At 40.7% G+C, this 23,774-nt stretch overlaps 1 protein-coding gene across 2 annotated transcripts in view; it reads right to left on the bottom strand.

Moving 5' to 3' along the window:
* Nucleotides 1-3,759: 3,759 nt before the first annotated feature.
* Nucleotides 3,760-23,774, bottom strand: part of LOC139304387 (cadherin-18) — a 57,447-nt gene continuing 37,432 nt past the window's right edge. For both annotated transcript variants that reach the window (XM_070928319.1, XM_070928320.1), the window contains 4 exons: nt 22,252-22,373; nt 19,768-19,885; nt 10,522-10,773; nt 3,760-4,262 (listed from right to left, as the gene is read on the bottom strand). In XM_070928319.1, coding sequence (XP_070784420.1) covers nt 3,760-4,262; nt 10,522-10,773; nt 19,768-19,885; nt 22,252-22,373 — 995 coding nt within the window. The remainder of the gene's footprint in view (nt 4,263-10,521; nt 10,774-19,767; nt 19,886-22,251; nt 22,374-23,774) is intronic.

Here is a 23,774-nt window from a genome sequence, read left to right as displayed (position 1 = left end):
GCTGTAATGTAAATAAAATTCAGAAACTGTATGTCGTTATCACTGATAGTACTGATTATTCCAATTATTGACTGATCTGTTGCTTATTTTTCTTTTTTCAATAAATACCCATAACCCCTAAAAGTGAAGATCGACTTCAAATAACCTGTTTTGTCCACCCAACAGTCAACATATTTAGTTTGACAGGATACAAAGCAGAGCAACAAAACAGCAAATCCTCACATTTGAGAAGCTTGAACCATGCAACATTTGGCATTTTCGCTTGACAAATAACTTGAGTTATTAATTGATCATCAAAATTGTCATATTTCTCTCAACTGATCCATTAATCAATAAATCATTTCTCCTGTAGAAGAAATTAAAGGGGTGCTCCCATGATTTGACAGGGTTAGGGTTAAGACTGATTACAAAAGAAGGATGACAATTTGTGCAGCACGAACCAAGATTTCCTGTTTTTAGGTAAAAAAGCTCCAAATATGGTGGATGCTGCACTTGCCATAATTAATTTTGAAAGTCATCTTTGTGGACTGCCCCTTTTAATGCTTATTTTTTTATTGAGACTAGTATAATATACAAATGAGTTTTAGGCACCTGAAAGGCTCCCTTGGGAAGCCCTTAACAAATACACAACAGTGCTTTGATTCACAAAAACTGAATAATTGCAGGTCTGTATTTTCTATCGTGTAGACAATTTTACCATTGGGAGCACTCTCCTGCTGTATAAGGGCAGCAATCCATCTTCCAGAGCAAGGCTCCCTTTTTCCAAAACTACCTTAAAAATTTCCAGTTCTCACTTGTTCACAAACACAGCCCTCCAGGGCAGGTACTGCTATATTTGTTGCCTGAGGAGAGAAATTTTGACACTTTAGGAGCCTGGGAGTCATCAGAAAGTTGCAGTTTTGTGGGCTATGTTTCCCTTGGCAACCACACTAAGAGAGAATGATTTTGTGAAGAATGAGGAAAAGAGAATGGATGAGAGGGAGGAGGATGATAGATTCTGAGAGTTTGACTGACTGCTGCTGCGTTGATCTGATAATCAAACACAATTCATGCTGTTTTAAAAATGCAAATACACAATGTCTCAAATAGAAACATAAGCAGAGAAAAGGCTACTGAATGTCTTCTGCGCTTGCCTTTGTCTACCTTATATGACCTTTGCTGTGGGCCAGCCCTTGGGCTACTCTCAAATGTTGGAAAAATGTCTATGCTTGTCTCCTTGTTTCAATCCAATTGTGAAAAAGACAAAAAACATAGTCATTCTGAGAGCAGAGGGAAATAATGAGCAAGAAGAAGAGGAAGAAGAATGACACAGAGGATTGTTATGGAGAGAAGAGAGTCGTGATCTCAAGAGGTACGAGTGGATAGTCTAAAATATTCATTATCCTCCGTTCCTCTTTCTTAAGACCATCGTCAGCGTTTCTGAAGCGGCCAACAATGATCGAGAACATGACAGGACAGGGCTGTGTGGAGATAGTTCATCAGCATGTACAAAAACACCAAGTACAAGTGATACTAGTTCTATAAGTTAGTGCCCATGCACTTTTTGTTTCCTGTCATCATTACACACACAACTGGAGAGTTTTGTAGTAAAATGAGACATTCACCATTTGTGGCAGCTATTGAACTCTTCAGACATGATCCTGTTTTACAAAACGCTTGACATCACAAAATGAAAGCAAATCGTACCTCTTGCAGGTGAGCTGGCAACTTTAGCTCCCTGCTGAGAAAATGACACCACTTTGAAGTTTACTTTTCTTCTGTCTTAGACATACTGTATTACATAACACATGTGAGCTGATTCTTTGTTCCCTAATGGATGTAAGGGATGGTGAAGTTCCTTCCACTTAATGTCATATAAAGTATTATAAAGATGCCACATTACGGTACTTTAAATGGGACAAGATATCTTATAGAGAAGGCAAGAAATCATGTAAATGTAATAATGAATGTTCAGGTTCTACATGTCAGGTATCAAAGCATTAAGACTCTTCTGAAACAAATCACTCAACAAATTTAAAAAGGCTGTAATCAGTCTTTTATATTAACAATGGATCACGTGTTCTTGTGTGTAAAAAGCGTCGCTCGTATGGATGAAACCGCAGAATATCACCTGACTCTGCAGAATAAAGCTCTCCCCTCAGCTCTATAGAACTCCAACATCTTCCAGTCTATTGTGTTGGTATTATGGCCTGCATCTTTGCTTTTTTTGTTCACTCTCATTGTTCTCATTTCAGGCGACAAATTTTTAGAGAAAAAGCTCTAAAAACCGAATGACAGACTGACAAAGTTGGTAACTAGCTGGTGAACACAGTAGAGCATTAAGCAGCTAAAGAGCAAGATATTTCCTCAGGAGGCAGTAGAGACCAAAACCGGAGCTAAAAGGAGAGTGAATATTGGACTTAAATATTTTGGCAGAGACACAACTCCAAATGTAAGATAATGTTGCTCTGTATCTCCTGGATGTGAAAACATGGTTGCCATATGTCAGTGCTGTGTTCATTGCAGGTCTGAGACTTTTGTGTGGTATATGTGTGCACACTCTCTTCCCTTTATGCATGACCCAAATAAACACAATATTCTAGTGCTATGCAGTATAGATGTAATGCTAATTTTGTAGTATACTGTTTTGGCAGTTTGTACACAAGAAACCACGATTTATACTGTACTAAGAAGAAATGATCTTGTGAGCTGAAGGACGTCAATCAAACTAGTGACAACAGGGAACATCAGCACACTTAAAAACCAAGCAAGTTTAGTATGCATACTGAGCATACTCTCTTCTTCAGTGTCAAAACGTCATACTTCATAAGCCTGTTTGAATTAGTACGTAGTATTAGCTTTGGCAAAGTTCCTCTGCACCATCTAAAGAGTGCATACCAATTAATCCCAAAGGTCCCATTGCAGAAAGTGTCATGCAAACAAATGACTGAACCGATGCTCGTACAGCCACGTAATACATTGGAAAGGTGACCATGAGGAGATCCTGGGGAAACTTCGAGATACGAAGGTTGCATTTTTTGGTTCGGTTTGGTTTTAGAAAATCATCTGTGTTTTGCTTTTGGATTATATTAATTACATATACCTTAAGTATAATGCTGTATATATTAAAGATGCTAGTTGTGATAACATTATCCACTTAAAATTGTATTTTATAAAAGTCATTCTGTGTTACCATGCCTCTTTTCAGTTAATATCAAAGAAGCTTGGATATAAATACATATATTCCCATATATGGCAGCATGGAATAAATAACACAAAACATATTCTATGCTCAGTTGACTGAAGGTGTCATTATTGTGCATATGGCTAGCTCAGCATCATCCTCTGCGTGGTGAATCATGAACACCTTTGGTAATGCCTCCCACCATGATAATCTTAACTCAATGCTGTACTGTATATCCATTCTTGGAGGAAGAAGACAAATGTACAATTGTTTCACATATCCACTCACATGGATTTCAGGACTTTATTGAGCAATAAAAAATATACACCAAGGAAAATACCATTTTCCTTTTTCCCCATATTGTTGTTCTTCCATCTCAAAATCTGATTTAATACTTCCAGATGAACGACCCATGATCCAAAGCGACAAAAGGAAAAAAATAAAATAAAAAATAGAGCAGTCTTTTTAGTTCAACAGTTAAAGTTGAAAACCACCGGAACAGTTTGAAAGCATCTCTGTTTGTTTTATATTGTTCGCTGAAATTTTGAAAAACTGATTTCAAACAGATTTGGTTTGAACAGGAGGGAAATCACAGACTAGGTCGTCACATCTGAATCTGCTTCTCCGTAGAGTTCTGCCAGTTTCTGGAACTCAGGGCCCCAGTCGTCCAGGTAGTTATAATCCTGCTCTGAATGCACGCCGGGAGAGTCTAAAGGGCTGATGGATCCTGTGGGTGAGCCCTGGCCCTCGTAAGCGTAGGTCTGGAGGGAGTCGTAGGGCGGCACACTGGTGTCCATGTCGGCCTCCACCAGTCTCTGCTTGATGAACTCATGCACATCCACCTCGTCCAGCTCCATTGACGGGCTCCGGCGGCTGCTGAGTGGGCCGCAGTGCCTCGCCTCTGGGCGAACGTCCCGTCGGAACTTCAGCTCTTCAGCGGCCGCTGGGTTACGAAGGGCAATGATGTCGAAGGCCTCTGTGTCCTCCTCGCCTCCGCCCTCGTCGTCGTAGGTGACCACATTCTCTCGGATGTCCTCTTCGGAGATGATGAGGGGCTCTTTCTTGCTCCGCCTCAGTGTGATGAAGAGAACCACGATGGCTGCAAGACAGAGCAAGAACATTTTTTTTGCATCAATGCTTACATTTCCCAGAAGAAATTGAGAGGTGTAGATGACAGGATAATGTAAGTATAACTGGGAAATCATAAACTGACATATTTAATAGTTGCTTTTCTCAACAATTAAATTGACAAATGATTTAGAAGAACAACGACATATAATGTAACAGCTGAATGTGGTTACAATGATCAGCCATGTTTTTTATGCTAATACCAAACCCTGTGTGTGCCTGTGTTGTTTGTTAATTCATAGTTCATGACAGACATGAACATGTTGTGGTTCGTAAACAGCCAACCAAATGAACACAAGACAATTTTATGTGCATATTTATCCGATTTTCCATCAGGACACTTAAACTGGCCAAGCGTTGAAGAGTTGTAAATCAATAATACGAATTAGCCCGCTTTAGCGATGGCTGTGATGATACTTTGAATGCAAGCTGTTGAGATGAGGGCAATATAAACATTGTCATCATCTGTGGAACAAATTTAACCTCACATCCAGGCAAAATGCAATACACCATGCAAATAGAAAGCAAACGTGTGTCAGCATATGGAGCTATGACTCATGTGATCATCTATTAGATTTAGGTGAGGCCAGTAATAGAAAGAATGAGCCACTTGTGCCACATTAAAGAAAATATAGCACGCTGTTGCAAAATGTCTCTGCACATAAGTAGCTTACAGTGAAATATCTTTTCCAACTGTTAATGAAGTCATGGAGCCAAGTAATATTTGATGACATGCTACAGCTTGGAACTTCCTACAACTAATGAGGGTTATACCTCTTTGGGTTAATGATGACCTCTCTGCAAGATGTTAACACTAACATCTATTTAATAAAGTGGCGCCAGCCAGGGCAGTACAGAGCTCGATCAGTGGCATCTTTGCTTCCCAATCAAATTGCAGTGGATGTTCGCAGGAGGAAAAACAAAGGTTCAAAGGAACAAAAAGGGAAATCCACCTGATGAAAAACACCTTTCTTTATATAAATGTTTTCGGCATCTTGGCTTTCTGCATCAGGGCGGTGGTGGTGGATTAAGAGGAGGTCGAGGTTTCAGCTTTCATAACGTCAAGGATGCAGTGATGCATTTGGCTAATCTACTATATTTACTCAAGCAATGCATTTTTTGTATACAATATTATGGTGATGGCATTCTGTAGACATACTATAAAGCAATTTCAAAGACAATATTTAAGCCTCAGAGTAGACTAAGACTTAAGGTGCTTTGACACCAAGCTTGAAGAATTTAATTAAACACTGGAGCCTTTACTTCAGTTCAGGTGAGAATAATCCTATTCAAACTGTGGTAGTATTGAATAAGTGGACCAAAACAGACAGAAAATGTCATATCTGACAAACTGTATCAACTACAGTAAATGAAATGCACATTTTATCACCAGTCATGGACAGTGTTTTGCTGCCTTCTCTGGTTGAAATTTCCAAGTCTGTTTCACCTCTGAACGAACCCTAAATGACTGATGAGTGTGGTCAGAAGTGTGCTCTGTTGCACAACCAACAGTGATGTCACAGGGTCCTGGAGTACACCTGTACATCACTGCAGCAAGGTTAAACCAATGGTCAGCAAAGACAACATTTTTAAGGGGTATTACTCTTTAAACTGGCCGTGTAGGATCGTATTTTCTCCACTCACCAGCATTGAAATGACAAAACTCCACCAACGCAAACCCTTGCATTTTATAATGCAGGGCTAAAATCTTTTTGACCATGGGCCTCTGTACAAGGTGGACAGGTAATAATAATGTATGTGATGACATACCGTAATGCTTATGATTTCTGATGATTTTGTGCAGTATTGGTGCATATTCGCCCAGAAAGCCTTTAAACAATGAATTAAGTTACCTCACACCAAGTGGATAAGTGAATCAGGTGGGTCTGAGAACATGGGGCACTTTCCCATTTTGCCCAGCTGATAATCCAGCCACTGGTATGAGCAGGCATCTAATAGCCAACAGTTATGCTCGCAGCCTAAGGTAATAAAATGATTTAACATAGTTTGGATTCACACTCCTACAACTATTTCTTTATATTTTTCCTTATATTTTAACTGTATGGCCTGGAATCAAAATTCTAAGCCTGGCAGGATAATGGATCACTAAAACTCTAGTAACTGAACTATTTATGAGGCCATGGGGAATTTTTCATAAGCCCTGATTGAGTTGCAGTTGGATAATGTCAAACTAAATGTAGACTGCTGCAAACTTTCCCAATATGGACAAAAAAATTGTTTGACTGTACCCTAAGACATCTTATGACTAAAGTAATTATGCACATATTCATCTATCTACATATATTTAATTGTTCTGTGGGGTTCCTTGCTTGTGTTTTTAATGAAATGTCCCCCAACCCGCATGTGATTAATCTATGCAAAGAATCCAAATTCACTTCACTCCACCTGGTGCAGTGGCATTGCCCAAATGTGGTTAGAGAGGGTGAAAAATGCAATTTGTGTGGGACAGTGCTTATCGCTCGACTTGTTTAAAGCAGCCAATTACACAATGCAAGGATGTGAGAGTGTGTGGGGTGAGCTGGGTCAATCACCGTGCAGAACTAGGGAATAAAGTATTTTATTTTTTCATTTACTGCCTTTTTTCGAGCTGCCACATTTTTTGCCACTTCCTGCTCCCTCTATTTACAGTTGACGACCTCAATGTAGTTTAGAGGTAAACAGCCTGAATATAATGAAAAATAAAAAAATGTTACCCAGACACTCAGTTAATGCACCTTTTATTATTTACCATCATACACCAGACTGCACTTTCCAGAGTTCATGAGTGGATAAGAATATATAAGTAGTATATTCCTTTTCACTGTACACACCATATTGTAATACACTCTCTACATTAATGGTCCCTCAATGGTCCATTCAGGTCATTTCATATGCCTACCAAAGGCCAGTTGAGGTCTTACTGTGCTCAATATACCACTTATGGCACCAGGGAGCACTACTCCAGTCTACAGTCTATTTGCTGCAGTAGAGGTCATTGTAGAAGTCTAATTTATGCTGCATTTACATTGGGTGCGGACGATTACACTTGAAGCCTATAGGGCTGTGTTGTATTGTTAAATAATGTGTCTAATCCAAATGAGAGGCTATTCCATGTAACGTCTCAAGGCTCAGCTCAGCTCAAAACTTATAGAAGCTAAAGTCACACACTAAATTGTCGCAATTACAGCTTTGTCACTTGTTGTGTCATGTTTTTGAAATGAGTACAGTACAGCACTACGATCAACACGTAAGACATGTCATTGACCACCTACATCTTCACGTGTGAACGATCGGTGTTGAAACAGCTTCATAAATGTGGTTTATATCTGAGAAATATATTTGGCAGTTTGCCTACTAGTCCTTTAACTTGTTGCTGTGGCACTGAAATGAGAAAGAACTGCTACGGATTATTATATAAAATAAGATCCTCAAATTAACAACAAATGTTATCTTTTACCAAAGACATGGTATCACAGTTACCTTAAGTATAACTATTTGTTTTGTGTTCACTTAAGTTTATTCTGCATTAAGCAGGTTATCTTTGTATTTTTTATCCAATTCCTCTTTTAACCCAATTAGCACTGGAATACTGTACCGGTCCAAACAATGATCTACTTATGAATATTTTATATTATTTAAATCATGTGTCAGGGCCATTATCAACTGAGTCAGCTCAGAGATCTGCATCCCTTTCTGGTTTGCTGCAGGCTTAATTAGGATGGATTATTAGAGGGCACAGAGATAAAACACCGACATTAATCGGACAGATGGAAAACAGTCCGACACAAACAAATCATGCGGACAAGCAAAGATGAGCACGAATTGAACGTGTGAACCATTTCTATGTCAGTGATACAGACATTGATGCGCTGGCTCTACCACTTTTATCTGCCAAACAATCAACTTCAGTCTGCATTTCTAAAACCAGCTTGGCACTCTTTCACTAAGTAAGACCTCTCGTTCACTTATTCTCGTATGTCTCTCATGGTGTGTTCATGCAAAACTTGTCTCATAATTTGTTTTCAGCCTTGAGCAGTTTGTTTTTAATGGAATTGTTGACCAGAATGAGCAAACAATCCCAAGGTTTTATGGGTGCAAGGAGATGCATATGGACAGTTTCTTGGTAAGCACTGGCACATACTGTAGCTCACATTAAATAACTTCTTATTTTATTATCAGATTTTTTTGGAGGCATTTCAGAAAGTCTTCAATATTGGTGCCAAAGTGATACATGAGTAGTTTTTTCTATACTTCAGTTTGGGAAGTATAAACATGTTTTAGCCCTTATTTTAAAATGTAACCAAAAAATACCAAACTGAATGTATTAGTGTTACAGTAAAATAAATACTTTTTAAAATAAAGACTGAAGTTAGCTTACGTAGCAATAGCTAGCAAGCCCCTAGCAAAAAACGATGCCTGTCCATGCGAGTGCCTTCCTTCCTTAGCACTTTGAAATCGTTACCAGGTGTACATGGGGCTGATAAGTATTGAGGTTTGATACTAAGCCTTACAGTACAGACAGACAAAGACCATAGAGAGGGGGGTGCGTGACATGCCACTTTAAACTGGGAATATTGCCGTTACTTAGCGTGTGTCTTAGACCAGTATTCCACCAGGACACCCACATTCAGTTATTTCTTCATTGTACCTGGTATGAACACTAGAGATGGTGAATTATGAAAAATGGTGCAGGGAAGTCAAATGACTGGCTGTTAAATGGAGTGGAATCTGATTTATTATGACTGCGGCCTACTGACAAAATGTCAAACCTGTTGGGGTGACGGGTTACCAAACCTCTGTCCGGTAGCTATGTGTGAGACATTTCGCTTGTAACTGGAAAGCGTGAATCCAAAATGCAACGCAGGTCAAACAAAAAAAGAAAAAGGTGTGATCAGTTCCTGTCTGTCCCTGTTTCCCTTTCTCTCTCTCCGTCCTAACTGGTATCTGCCTTGTACTGATGATTAGGGATTCAGCATGTGTCTCTCACTCAAGCGTTTGCTCCAAACAGTGGTGATGGCCTTTTGTTCGCCTCAGCCAGAGGCTTTGGCATCGAGAAGGAAGACAGCCAGGATGAATATGCATAACCTTCACGCACTAATGTCCACAGACAATAACTGAAGAGGGGAGGGGAGAACGGCAACGGTGAAGCTGCGTTATTAGACAGTTTTGTCTAATCATGTCCTTCTGCAGTTTGGTTTGCAGAGGAAGAAATTGGTCTTCGACATCTCTCACAGCCAGTGTTTGGCTGACAGGAGATTGTTGACTTTGGAAAATTTGAATTTTTTCTTTTCCAGACATTTTCCAGCTCTAACATTATGTTCTGATTCTTTTTTTTTATTTATCTGACCTGTAAAGCTGACTGGGCAAATTCAAAGAGACAAGATCATATTTGCGAGCTTATACAAAGACTGGTTGCTATAGTAACAAGGCACGCATAGTCATTTACCGAGGACATTTTTTTTTTGGGGGGGGGGGTACTACAATGAGCTGGTAACATGGATGTAGCCCCTGTTTATGTTCACTGTATTTCCGATGCAGTTTTATATTCATGGTGCATAACACGTCCGTCACACATGAAATCAACACGAGTGGTATCTGTGTTGGCTGTCACTACGTTCTTCCATGCTTGTCCTCTGCTCTTCTAGTCACAACATGCGATGTCAAACATGTGCCAGGCGGGGAGTGATAGGGAAGAAGATTCAGTTGCATAGAAGGACAGAAGGTTTGAACTGAATTTCAAATCGTCAACAAATGTGATTTAGGCCTAATCTAATTTTCTGATTCGAGCTGCCTTTCTGAACATGAATCCTCACTGCTTCCCCCTTCAAACACTGCACATTTATTCAGTATTCTATCAGTTGTATACACCTTCTCCCTGAATCACACTGACCCTTAAATGCCCCTCTTCTTTGCTGTCTTTGTCCTCACCATCTCCTTTCTAGTCACCTCTCCTCCAGTCTCTGTGTCCTCATTCTCTTCTGTCCTTCATATCCTTTTCTTTTTCTTCCACCCCTGCCCTCTCCAACTCGTTCTACCCTCATTCTAAATTCTACCTGTGTCCTCACATGTCTATTCATCCCTCTCTCCTCCTCTGCCCTTGTCAAACCCTTTCAAACCCTTCCACCCTTCCCTGCTCTTCTATGGTTCATCTCCTCCATCCATGCCCTCAGGGTATCTGCCCCCGGCAGCTCCCCCCTGCTGCAGTCCCCACAGCGGCTGTCCCAACTTACCCAGCAGGATGACAATGCACAGCAGGATGGCGATCAGAGCCCCTGTGCTGAGACCCGCCGAGGAGAGGAACGCCTCGCCTTGGCACATCCGGATCCTGCCGTGGCGTTGGCACGGGCACACCCGCAGGGTCAAGGTGCTGGTGCCGCTCAATGCCGGCTCCCCACCGTCCCACACCACAATGGGCAGCTCGTACAGCTCCTGGGTCAGGTGGTTGAAACGCCGCCGCCTGGCAATAATACTGGCCGTGCTGTCTATAATGAAAAAATAAAATGTTAAGGAAAATTAGACCCCTTGGCTAAATGGACTAATTGATGGTTTCCTCTTTCTTCTCAACTGCGTCACTCTTTCAGTGAAGCCTGCAATTACCTATTTATACAGACAGACATTTAGATTAAGGGTAAGAATCATCAATCTGACAGAAACATATCCAATCCACAACATTTGCCATTGTGAATTGGATTTTTTGCTTTTGAAGTATCTGAAGATGGCAGATTTCTCACTGTGTCTTACAGCTGCTTCCCTGTGTGCCAAGGCTAATTAATTTCAAAGGTGTTCATTTACTATTTTAATGTGCAGCAAAAGAGCAATTCACCTTGGCCTCTGCAGAAACACTGTCAATAGAACATGTCATGTAGATAAACAGAAAAAAAAGGCTGAATTTGTAGAGACGAAAAAGCAAATGAAAGAGAACTCGAGAGGAAGGTTTTATGGAGAGATTCAGCAAAGAAAGCAAATAAGCCCACAGATGCAACACTTGTATAAACATGAAAAAAGGTGGATTGAAAAGGAGCTTATTGTTATACTTGTGATGTCAGTACTGTCTCTCAGGTGGACCTGAATGCATGATCTGAGATACAACCACGACAATGACAGTGATGAAACAACTCTTATTGGCTTGAATTCATAGCTGCAGCAGGCAGGCTGTGTACAACAACTCCAGTCCACACCAATATTCCTGATGAAAGATGCTCTGAATTCTTCAAAATCCGTATTTCTATGTGTTTGTCATAAAAACGGAATATTTATAACATGTACAGCAGGCTACTTGCCAATATCCTCTATATTGCTGTGGCCAACTGAAGCAGCCTTGTTTACTTCAGCCAGGTTTATTTTGACATCAGTGGATTGTGGAACTACAGGGACAATACATATATATATATATATCTATATATATATATATATATATATATGCTAAAAAACAATCCGACAGTGAGAAGCACATAGAGCACATTGCTGACAGAGCTGCCATTAGCCATTTGACTTTCACGATGGACTGTTTTCAAAAAGATTGCCAGCGGAGTGCTTTAAACTTTCTTCAAAGATAAACCTAAGAAACTACCAATGCCAACAGGAACAGGGGACAGCTGACTACTGATTCAGTGTATCTGCAACTTCTGTTTGTTTGTACATGAACAGCTATATGATATGTAGTAAGATCAGATGTATTTTTCAGAGTAAAAGTAAAAAAGTGAGTAAAAGATGGTGATTCTATATTTTGAATAATAGGCCCTTATTTTCATGTTTTGATTTGAAGAACTTCACTGCTCAGGCATCCTGTAGCTTTCCAATATCATTTGTTGTGGTTACATGGCTAGCATTACTGCCGAGGCTAGCTTGTTAGCCAAACTTGCACAAGGACGTTCATAGTTTCACCTGCACCATTCTATCTGCACAGAAATTGCCATTGTTCTGTTCCTTTTGCAACAGTGGAGGCTAAGCTCTTTTCACATTTGTTAGGGATGTTAAAACACTTCCCTTCAAAAGGCGTGCACGCTAAGAAGCTTACACCAACACATAGGCCATCACACGACCACTTCGCATGCTGGGCTGGTCTAAGGGGTTTACCATTAAGAATCACGCAATGCTTACTGGTGCAGGCTCTTTGAGAGGGGTTATCTCAGCACGAGATCACCAGCTTAACTGTAAAATGAAGGGCGTCCAAATGGCTACAGTTTTGTGGACTACATAGAGAACTAAATGAGCACAGACTGAATATCTGCAAAACTTCATCCCTATATCCCTTCACATATTTGAATAATGAGATAAGGAATCACAGTGTTGAAAACCAACAACCTACAGTACACGATCATCCAGCCCTGTCCGTTCAAAGTATGGCTGGGTGAATCAGGTACGTGGATGACTTGGCCTCACATGACTGACAAACTAGAAACTTGCAGATTACGCATTTCTGATATACATCCGCACGGTATTTTGAGTTACGAAAATGCTGAATCGTGCACAGGGCAACCTTTTCCCTTCCACCCAGCGAAAACACCTCCGTCGTGCTGTACTATCGTGCCGCTGCTCTCAGACCTCGCCTCCCACTCCAATCTCTGCTCCATCTATGAATAATTATAATGATCGACAGTTGGAATGACAACACGTACTTCAAGCTTTATTAAGTCAGACTCGCAGTATCACCGTATCAGCAAGCAGATGGGTGGGGGGTTGGAGAGACAGGAGTGTGAGAGATGCAAATAATAAGGAAGAGCGATGGGGAGTTGGAAGATGAGAGGAGTAGAGGGGGAGGTGAGGGGGTGAATGAAGGAGGTGTGTGTGTGTGTGTGTGTGTGTTTATGTGTGAGCCAAATAGAGAGCAGAGAGGATGGAGGCTGAGGCAGAGAGAGACAAACAAGCTGTGTGTACGTGGTGTTCGCCGTCACAGCCTTTACACTGTGAAGCACACAACCCCGGCAGCACGGGTCCTTGTACAGACCACGACAAGGAAGTGCACATCAATTAGGTCATGCTAATTTCACATTAAACCGCCTCTCGTCGCAGGTGGGTGGAGGAGAGCTGTGCGCTTGTTGATTAACGCCTCAGCGAGATGGGCCATCTGCAGCCACGTGGCTTCCGCATAAGACGAGAGACAGCACGAATTACACAGTCACAGTTTAACCGTGTTGTGACAGCTCGCGATACCTGCAGTGCGAGGCAGGTGACCATCCAGGAAATGAGGGAAAATATGCTTTTAAGAGCATTTCACGCTTCATTGAAAATTATCCTGAACATTTTGCAGATCACTAGCAATTACTTCTCCATTTTTTCTTCTGGTGTCTGGTTTTCCAGCACATAAAAAAAAAAATCACACAGGCATTAATATGCATGTGTGTGAGGTTCTACACAACCCTGTGGAATTCCCCCAGCACTGGGTTCGTTAAGCCAGAGTACGAGCCAGTAACTGGCAAATGGCCTAATTTTTTCACTTTTCCAAAAGCATTAGCATGATAGGTGAAGTATCACTTACATAACTTTTGTATTACTTATGCATTCCTGTCTCTCCATCTCAAGATATAAAGTTAAGTGAGATTTCACAGCGAGTAGATGAAAAACTTCAGATGTGCAGAAATTAGGCAATTTCAGGGGAGTACTTGCCCTATGGCTCAACTGTGATCTCTGTGGTCACTCTCAACTCTTTCTCACAGTTTGTTTTCTTGATTGAAAACATTTTATGACAGTCATGAAAAGACAATGAAGCCAATTAAACTGGACCATTGAACGTGAAAATGAAACGCTCCGCAAGAGGAAGGCAGATGCAAAATCCCTGGAGAGATGGCCAATTACATTTAAACGTATTCAGGGTATTTACTATATAGAGAATGCAATAATTGTTGTCATAGAGCTGCTTCACTCTAAAACATATGAAAAAAAAAAAAAGGCAAGCCAAAAATATACCAACAATAGACACACGCAACGCAACCACATCTCTACAGACTTCACACTTGCCTACACATGCACTTAGCTGGATTCCTTGTGAACTTTGGTGGGTGTGTGTAGGTGCCGCTGATGGGATTCAGCACGAACCCTCTATTCAGTTGCCACTTGGAGCACAACATACATTGAGGTGGCACTGTTTTGGGGCAGAATATGTATGGGGTCACATACGTCTAAAAGGAGGGTACGTAATGCTCGGGATGGCTACATATATTTTTGTTAGAATCCTCTAAGGTTTATAAGTTTAAGGAATTTTTATTTGTTGCAAATAGTACAGAGCCATGTAGGTAAATAAGAATTGTATGTACCGGGTTGCATCAGTGAAGCAACCTTGATCTTAGGACCTACGTAAGGTCCTAAGATCAACTGCACTTTTGAAATGACTGTATGTTCCACATGTGCCAAGATGTAGACTGCAATCAGTCTGTATTAGACTAATTATACCGTAATTATTTGGATGGTTGATATTATTATGGCTTACCGAACCAAGATAAATCACATGCCAAACCAAACCTTCTGCACCAAACAGAACAGGGCAAATACAGATACAATTACACATCTACGTATCATTATAGGGCAGCTGTGAATATCAAACAGTAATATCATTTTGTGTAGAAATAACGAAGTATATAAGTCTTTCATGCACAATAACAAACAGCACACCAAGAGACAAACACAACACTCTCCTTTAAAAGAAGCCCTTGCGTTCAATAAGGATTAGTCTGACTCCGTAAGTTTTAGCTTAACAAAACATGCCCAGCAGTGACAGGAGGTAGCAGTCAGTGATCGCGCTGCGTATGGAACAACAATATGTTTTTCCCACTGCATTGGTTTCAGCATATTTACACTGTCACAGTATGGCATGTGTGTGCCATAAGGTTGTGTTGTGTTTGAGTTAATTATAGGTTAGCCTGTATGCCTCCGCAGTAACAATTAAAGGGGACCTCAGAGTATTATTATTATGTTCCTATGTTACACAGGAACAAATTGGTTCACAGTTGTTTTAGCCACTACGGCTTTTATCTAGTTTCCTTTGACTTGCACTTTTATTGTTATTAGTTTTATTACATTATATTTTATTTTAGTCAATTTTCTTTTTAACTATTTTATGATCAGCACTTGGAGTGCATTTGATGTATGACTTGTGGTATATAAATACATTTTGATTGATTGATTGATGTAGCAGCAACGGCTGCTGAGGCCTTAGTGCACACAGGGCTTATGCAAAACAATACTGGCTTATTTCATCAAAAGAAAACAATGCTATCCCTTTATCATAATCATAAACATCATGTAATTAGGGCAAAAACTGAACTTTGCTTGAATAATCGGAAAGCTAATCAAATACAATTCTTAGCTGTTTGTTGTACAAGTTTTGACAACCAGCACGAGACAAGCTGCTCTGCCCTTTATTCACAAATCATGCTGTTTCAGCAGATAATGGGTGTATGGGAATCTAGAAGTATAACACCCATTGCAAGTGAAGTGTGAATGACATAAAAGCTAATTAAACGTCCCACATATCAATGGCTTGACAGCGCTTCTTTCAACGCAGCTGATTAACTGTAATATTATAAGGTCTTCTATATGCACACTGGAAGAAGATGCCTTCAGAAATCAATTGATCTCTTTAAGTATGTGGGTTATTTAGAGATCATAGCCTCCGTTTAATTGCCTTTTTAGAAGCAAATGTCATCACAATGTGACAGATAAGGAGATCAAAGAGGCATTCAATTTTCAGTCATTGTAAAACAGGCATAGTCAAGTTGAATATATTTAAAAGGCTTTTAACAGAACAGGTTTGTCACAAAGTGCTTTCCTAGAGCAGTTGAGTAGAAGCATCCCCCTTGTTTTTCATGTTTAATGGTGCCTAATACACTGTAGGAGTTTGACCTGCATTTATTGTAGCACATCCAGCACTCTAACTGCATCAACACATCCACATGACAACTCTGTGTTTAAGGAGCCCTGGCTTCATCGCCGCCATTCCACAAAAAAGGAAACGTCCTGATCTGGATGTGAGGCTGAATCTGTGTTTTCTTGCAAGCTAAAAATCGACTCTCTGCCGCTGTGCTGATCGGATTTTGTTACACAGAGCTGGAGCTGTTACAGGTCCCATATAAAAAGCACCAATCAAAACAAGATAATAGCTTTTAGCAAATCTGATATGGTTGCGAGTACAGAAAATAGCTTGCTGAAAAAGCCATAATGCTTTCGTTAATGGGTTAATTTAAAAGTCATGATTGTTAAATTACCTAAAAATGAGCGAGAAAGCGTAATCAATTGCAGATATCATTAGTTACTTAACCAAAACAGTAGTCATGCCTATCAGTGTCTCAAAAGAAATCCTTTTTTTTTCTAATGCGAAAACTGTGCATAGAGCCACGAAAATCCAAGTTCATGAGGATCCACTGTGAGCAAACTGTAACTGAGGAGGAAAGGAGGTCATGAGAGAGTTAGTCGTGTGAGTGACTGAGAGGGATTTTCGTCAGTTGCACAACAACAGAGGGAAGTATTAGGCTCTGGCACAGAGCAGCTACCAACTGTTGGTCTGCTACAACAGCAATGAAAGAAGTTGCTTCGAGTGTGAAGAGCTTACTTTAATTATCAGACACAGGAGTCAACAGTATGGTGCATTGTGCTTCGCTCTCTCACCCAGATATTGTGAACACAGCAAATAGCTTCTAATACACAGTGGCAGTAGAGCACTGTATGACTCCGACACCTCTTTTGAGTGCAAGTGCAAATGCAGGCTCCAAGTGACTGGAGATGACTGAAGCAGCATGAACTCCAGAGTGCAGCGGCTTAACATTAAGAAGGAGGCTGGTGTTTTGAAACTACAGATGAGCTAGGAGGAATTAAGAGGAAAAATAATTGATGAGAGTAATTCTAGCTGGACAAGACATGACAATATAAATGAGCATATTACACAGCAGAAAAGGTAATCTTGATGCTAAACATTGTAATGTTTTGTCATTTGAGTTTTTGGCCTGAGAACGGACCTGTCCTTCACTGATAAACCTTTGAACACTGTGTCTGGTAGTGGGTGGCTTAAAAAGTAGTTCTTAAAACAAGAACCACTTTGCCTGTCTAAAAGCTAGCTTAAATGTGCCCTTGATCAATAACTGCTCCAGTGGTAGAAGTTGGAGGCTTTGTTGGGCAGCTGCCTCCCTTTCATCTGGTCAACTAACCGTCAGGGTTGTTGCTTTGAATCAGAGCATGCTCTTTAACAGCTTTCCTGGTAAAAGAAAGGAAGCTGTATGAGGAAATACAAGGGTCCCTGTAGGTTAAAGTGATCCTTTCAATTCCCACTATGCTAGCCTGGGAGGGGGGGTCAGAGAGAACTTTTATTTCAAGTTCTCTCTAACAAATGATTAAAATATGAATATTTTTTTATTTCCATGTCATGACACATAATTGGCCTATCCCACATGGGATTATATCACAGATATAGTTTGAGAAAACAAGATCCTGTGGGATGGTATGCAGCAGGAGCTAAACCCAAATTGAAAGGCACCATTACTCAAACAGCGTGAATCAAAAAGACTGCTATCAATCCTTCAAGAAAGAAGGCTTTCCTTCCTGAATGCTTTGGGAATATTTCACTGCAGATGGCTCCGTTGTAAGACATCTAACAACTTCTGAGAGAATGAGTTTGTACGAGTGGGTCATATTTTCAAATTTTGGGTATATGGATTAGACATCTAGACTTTTAAGAGTTTCATTTGCACTATGCACTCAAAGTACACCCGGCCCAACCGGACCCCATCCACAAACCCACCCAGCTGGCACCTGCCTGTAAGGCCTGGCTTCAGAGGGGCGCCCTGGTTTCCCAAGCAGACCTTTCCAAAGACACTGATCCACAGAGGCATTAAATTGTTCTCACTCTCGTCTGACACCAATTTGTCCTGGATGACCCTACCAGGCGCTACCCCCAACAAAAAATCTGCAAGGATCACAAGGTCTGTAATTCATTTGGTCAAAATATTACACATGAAACAGTCCCCCTAACCCTTTACCTCACTATGCCTTTACGTATTAGTATTTGTGGCCATGGAGGACATAATTTACATTTTACTGTTCACACTATATTATGATATGCCTCACATCATCTGGCATCTCACTATAAACAAGAAGCAACAGAAAAAAGTGACTGCATCAATGTGGCCAGCTTGTTGTTGCTTAAAAAGTGATTTTTCAGTATTAGCTTCTTTTAGCGTTCCCTCAAATTAACACTGTGATTCGCTAACACAGCATATGGCAAATCAGCAAGAGATGTTTTGCAGGCAATAGTGGAGGTGTACCACCTTGTATTTCTCAGAAATACCTTAGAGTAACAAAGTGGCAAAGAAATATATTTAAATGAAGTGTTTCTCACAACATATACAACATAGTCACACCAGTAAAGAGATGCCAAAATAACAACAAACAGAGAGTTAGGTGTCATGATGGCTCTAGGTTTTATACCAAGCCCAGACATTTTCAGCATGGTAAAAATATTCTTCTGCACTAGACAGTAATAGATGTAATAAAAGAAAAATGAGTAATGATCAAACTTGGAAACTTAAATAAATACTCTCTTCTCTTCCCCAACAAATACCATCACACTTCCACTACTTGGGAGTGTTCAACAGTTGACTTCAGAGCTGCACTTCTGGTGTTAATATGTGTAAATCTGAGGCAAAACTATCGTTGAATAAAATAGTTTACCGAATTTGCACTTTCACAAAATGATTTATTGTCCTCCAGGAGACACGAGTCCTTGGAGGAGTGTTGCAGTCAATCTTTGCTTTGTTTGATTCATCTGCCCCTTAGCAGTGGAGGTGAGCAGGAGGAGGTGAGGGATGTCCCTAAGTGCCACTTACATGAACGTAGCAAAACTTGCCACTGCATCAGTTGCAGTTGAAGTAGACAGGGGAAGGCTTGTGGTGGGAAGTAACTGGACCAAGGGCTAAACAGACTTATCTCCTATTATCACATCGATTTTTTTGATCTCTCCCGCGCTCTCTTCCTCTGTTTTCTGCCTCTCTCCGGCTCAGAGATTCATCTGGAGTGCTGTGAACTCCTCCTCTCAGTGGGCAACTGTGAGATCTTCTGGCTGAGAGCTTTTAAAAGCCCTGTGATTGCAGACCAACCTAGGGCTAGGTATTCACCTGAGGCTGAGATGGTTGCCATGGTAACACCCACCGTTGGCCCTGCGCCGGCACAAAAAAAAATGCACGCAGGAGGGGGAAAAGTGAGCGCCAAAGCGGGTAATCCATTTGACAACACAATGCGCAAACATGCCAAACCTCTATGACTCATGTTTCATGAAGACCCAACTCAGAGTAGATCCCAGTAGCATTTGGATCTCTAGATGTCTACCGTGCCCAGTTGACAGAGCGCATATTTTATTGAACCACCAAGGTATGAGGAAATCAGTACAGCTTATTGGATCTTGGAATGTGTGCAATGAGGATGGAGCCTTGCCCTGAAGGCAGAGTGCAAAACTCATAAGAAATGCAAACAAACATATTGATCACTTTAATTACCTTCATTGTCTTTCAGGGTGAAGTTGAGATTAACTGGTAGCTGGCTCGGCAAAGCAAAAGAAAACCGCTGTCCATTGGCAAAGTCATCCTTATCCACTGCCGTGACAGTCTGGATCACCTGTTGTTCAGAGGACACCGGGTAAATTACTCTCCAAAGACAACACCTGCAACATTTAATTAGCCGCTGAACCATTTAGAAACACTTTTCACTCTAATTGCATGCAGGACAAGGAGTTGATTTAGTTTCTGATGCATGTCTCATGATTTGTTGATCATAATTGGTCAGAGTCAGAGTTCCTCTGACCTACAGCTAACTGGTGTTGTAACATTTTATCTTCTACCTGTGTATGCTGCTTGAAAGAGAGTGGCTGGTTGCGACGCTAGGATTTCAGAACATTTGGCAAGTGCCGGGGGGGGGGGGGGCTGGCATCTAACAATGACAGGGGTGCTCTCAGGGCAACCTCACTGCCACTTTTGTCAGCTTGTTACCCCTTAATTGGAAAAAGACACAGTGAGAGCGGGGAGAGAGCTGGAGTTGAGAGAAAAACGACCTGATAGCCCCTGTCACCACGGGGAGTTCTTATCTTCAATGTGAGATTCGGGGGGGTGTTGGTCTACTTGCACAAGCCCCTGTCTTTAACTGTGCAGTGTTAGGATGTACTTTCTGTGCACTTTCGTTAACTTATGTGGATGTCATGGTTGACTGGGTTGCACTGGTAGGAGCGTCTGGCGTTAGTGTTAATGGTTCCTAAGTTAGGTTGTAATGATTTTGTAACTGCCACTCGATTACTCTTAAAATCAGGATAATGGGACATTTGAAAGAAACACAAAGAGGAATACAACCGGCTGTTAGCTTGAATATTCCTGCCTGAGGAAACATCACCCCTTGGTTGGTTTCTGAGTGGGTGCAAAGTTGTTCTCCATAATGTAAGTTTTGGTTTAGAGCATAATGACCCTAGTCTAATGTGGCTCTCCTCTTGTCTAAGCAATTTCTGTGCTTGAATTTCTTCAGAAATCTGTGAGCTTGTCTATACAGAGGTCTAGCTACCAGTGGTGTAAAAATACTGCACTGTATCTTTCAGTACAACGTTCTCAGTATTGTGCATTTAGGAATTCACAGTTTCAATTAGTTGAGCAGTACAGTGCTGTCATTGTTGAGCTGACAAGATTCCTCCTCTCACTGTTAGCACATGTAGGTGTTTTTGTAATGTGACACTCTTCATATCCAAAAACCAGTTCATTTTATTATGTACTGTTTCAGCACCTGCTGTTCTCAACACCATTCACGAATCTTGAACCTAGATTTCTGACTGGCAATGAGAATGGCATCCGCCAAACTTGAATTATGTCAAAATGCGAATGTTGTGAATCATTATACCCCTTCCAGTAATACGAGGTTACCATTTTGCTAACACCACGCTAACCCAGTAGTTCTCTTTAACACTGAAGCTCTGCTTATGGGGGCTCTATGTTTTACATACAGTAAGTGATAATGATGTATGTTTTTTCCATATCGGAGCACCTTGAAATGTACAGTTATACTGAGGCCACTTACCAAAGGCAAAGAGAAGCAAAGGAAAAACATTTCCTCCAGTTTTAAAAGCGTATTTGTGGTCATTTTAATTCATAGATTGGTCCATTTAACTGGTGTTCTGTTGCTATGGTTACCTGCAGTTTAATATACCCTGAGCACTAATTTAGAAAAGAGAAAATTCACTGGAACTAGATTCCCTGTTTTTTAACACCTGCCAACCAATCAGGACATTTTCCATGTCCATGGTATAAAAATTTGAAACGCAAACAGATTCTCAAACATTAATGAGCAGCTCTATTCTTTCACGTGTTGTCATCTTAATGGTGGTGTGCCACTGTCTCATTCAACAAATTCTTCCCACTTAATCCCCTGGGCCAAGAACCCTGAGGCTATAATGCAACTTTAATTCAAATTTAATGCGAACTTTAATTCAAACTTTTCTTCCACAAGCTTGAAACTATTAAAAATGTATTTAGTTGTGTCTTCCCAGTCTTTACTCCATCATCCTTTACCGAACCATTTCCATGCTGCTGATTGCTCTATATCTCAAAAACCTTCTTAATTCGAATGAATCAAAGACTACTGAGAGCAAATTGGAATGAGCTTCGATTTAGAGCTGTCATGGTTTGCTGCTAAGATACTCATTTTGAATGAGGGATGATTAAGCAGCTCTCTCCAATGCCTTTACAGTCTCTCACTGCTCAGCTCTCAGTGAGCAACCCAAACTGCTGAGGGAAACAATAGTTTAGTGCAGAATGCATGTGGTCAGGGAGACAACTGAGGTTAATACGCAGCTCTCAACACTTTGCTTCAGTTGTTGGAAAGTTGTGTCTGTGGTGTAGAAAGATTTGAACATGTGAGGAGAGAGAGAGAGGGAGAGACAAACAGAAATAGAAACAGAGACAGAGATAGCTGTTGCAGATTTTTCTCGGTGAATCCTAGACGCTCACCTGTCCCTGCCTTGAGCTCTCACACACAATGACCTCCTCGTCTGTAGCTATTTCTGGCGGATTGTCGTTCACGTCCAGCACCTGGACGGTAACAGGAACGTGACTGAGAAGGCTGGGGTTGTCTGTAGCAAAGAGAGAACAAGTGACAACGAAGATGAAAGTCAAATGTAAGCCTTAATAAGAAAGTAGAGCGTCAACACTGTAATTTTAAACTGGGACACACTGTGCTCTTCTTGTTAGACTGCTTATGGGTTTTGTCTTAGGCTGTGCCACTATGAAAGCACTGAGGGATGCAATGCTGCAAAGGGCACCTTTGTGTACTAAAGCACATCTGATCATCTTTGTGCAACATTTTCTTGTCCCAGTTGATGTGCTTGGTTGTGATGCATTATTTTCCCCTTGTAATGCATGAGCAACTTATGAAGCATGTCAATCTTTTAACCACCTATGCCACTGAAATACATCATTTTACGCTTAAATTATGATTTGCCAAATTAAATGAAGATTTCATATTTATTGCTGAATATGGCATGCTGTGAACACCTATATTTAACTGTACTGTACAAATGTGAACAATCATTTATATCAATATAGCTAGTCTTTCCTCAAAACACAGCCTATCGTTTTCCATTATTTATCTCTAGTTCCACAGATCTTATGGAAGTGCCCCAGAGCAAGGCATTTAACCCTCAATCCTGGTTTGCACCCAGGTGCGAGTATGTTTTACAGTATGAGTATGTAGCAATGACAGTGCTGAATAATAGCATGCTCACTCAGCAAAACCTCCCTTGAATAGAGGAGACGTCATGCAGGTGCAGCAGTCTTTCTGTTTAATTAATGTCTCAAGATTTTTATTTACTTCATCTTGTGCATAAAGGTTTCCAAGCGCTGTGTTTTTTCAGCGCCTAAAGACATTGCACCTACTGCAGTTTAAGACTGCTCTTTGTGCTTTTAGATGTTAAGCGTCAAGGTGATCCAAAACCTGACACTACAATTCAATCATATGTTTATTCTCTAATTCACTCGCTCACTATTGTATCTGCTACTCCTGGTGGCCATTATTAGGCGGGGTAAAGTCTCTTTGTGTCTATGACAGTGTTTGTCCTGTCCTAATAAAAAATTATCTTTCTGCCTTTTGACAGTGTCTTGGCATGTAACTGTATCCTTGAATACCAAGGAGAGGTGAAGAGATAACGAACATTAGCATGCAGCACCTCTGTCGGTTGGCAAGAGATTTGCCTAATTGTGATTACAAATTACCCAAGTTACCTGATAGCAATTCTTGAAGTTAGCGGGGCCTGTATTGATTTAATTAATTTTCAATGTAGGAAAGGACATTGAAACAATTGGGACTAATTTGATTTTGTAGTTAATTATAAGAAAAATACACTCTAACCTATTTGAATACATTCTAATCAATATGCAAATGATCTCCTTCATCCTTGTTTTTTTTAATTTCACTATTAACTCATCTTGCTGCTCTATAAACTGGATAGTGCAATGAACTATACTACACTTATGGT

The sequence above is a fragment of the Enoplosus armatus genome, chromosome 21 (genome assembly GCF_043641665.1).
Source record: "Enoplosus armatus isolate fEnoArm2 chromosome 21, fEnoArm2.hap1, whole genome shotgun sequence".
NCBI classification, from domain to species: domain Eukaryota; kingdom Metazoa; phylum Chordata; class Actinopteri; order Centrarchiformes; family Enoplosidae; genus Enoplosus; species Enoplosus armatus.
This window is presented reverse-complemented; position numbering and strand designations above follow the sequence as displayed.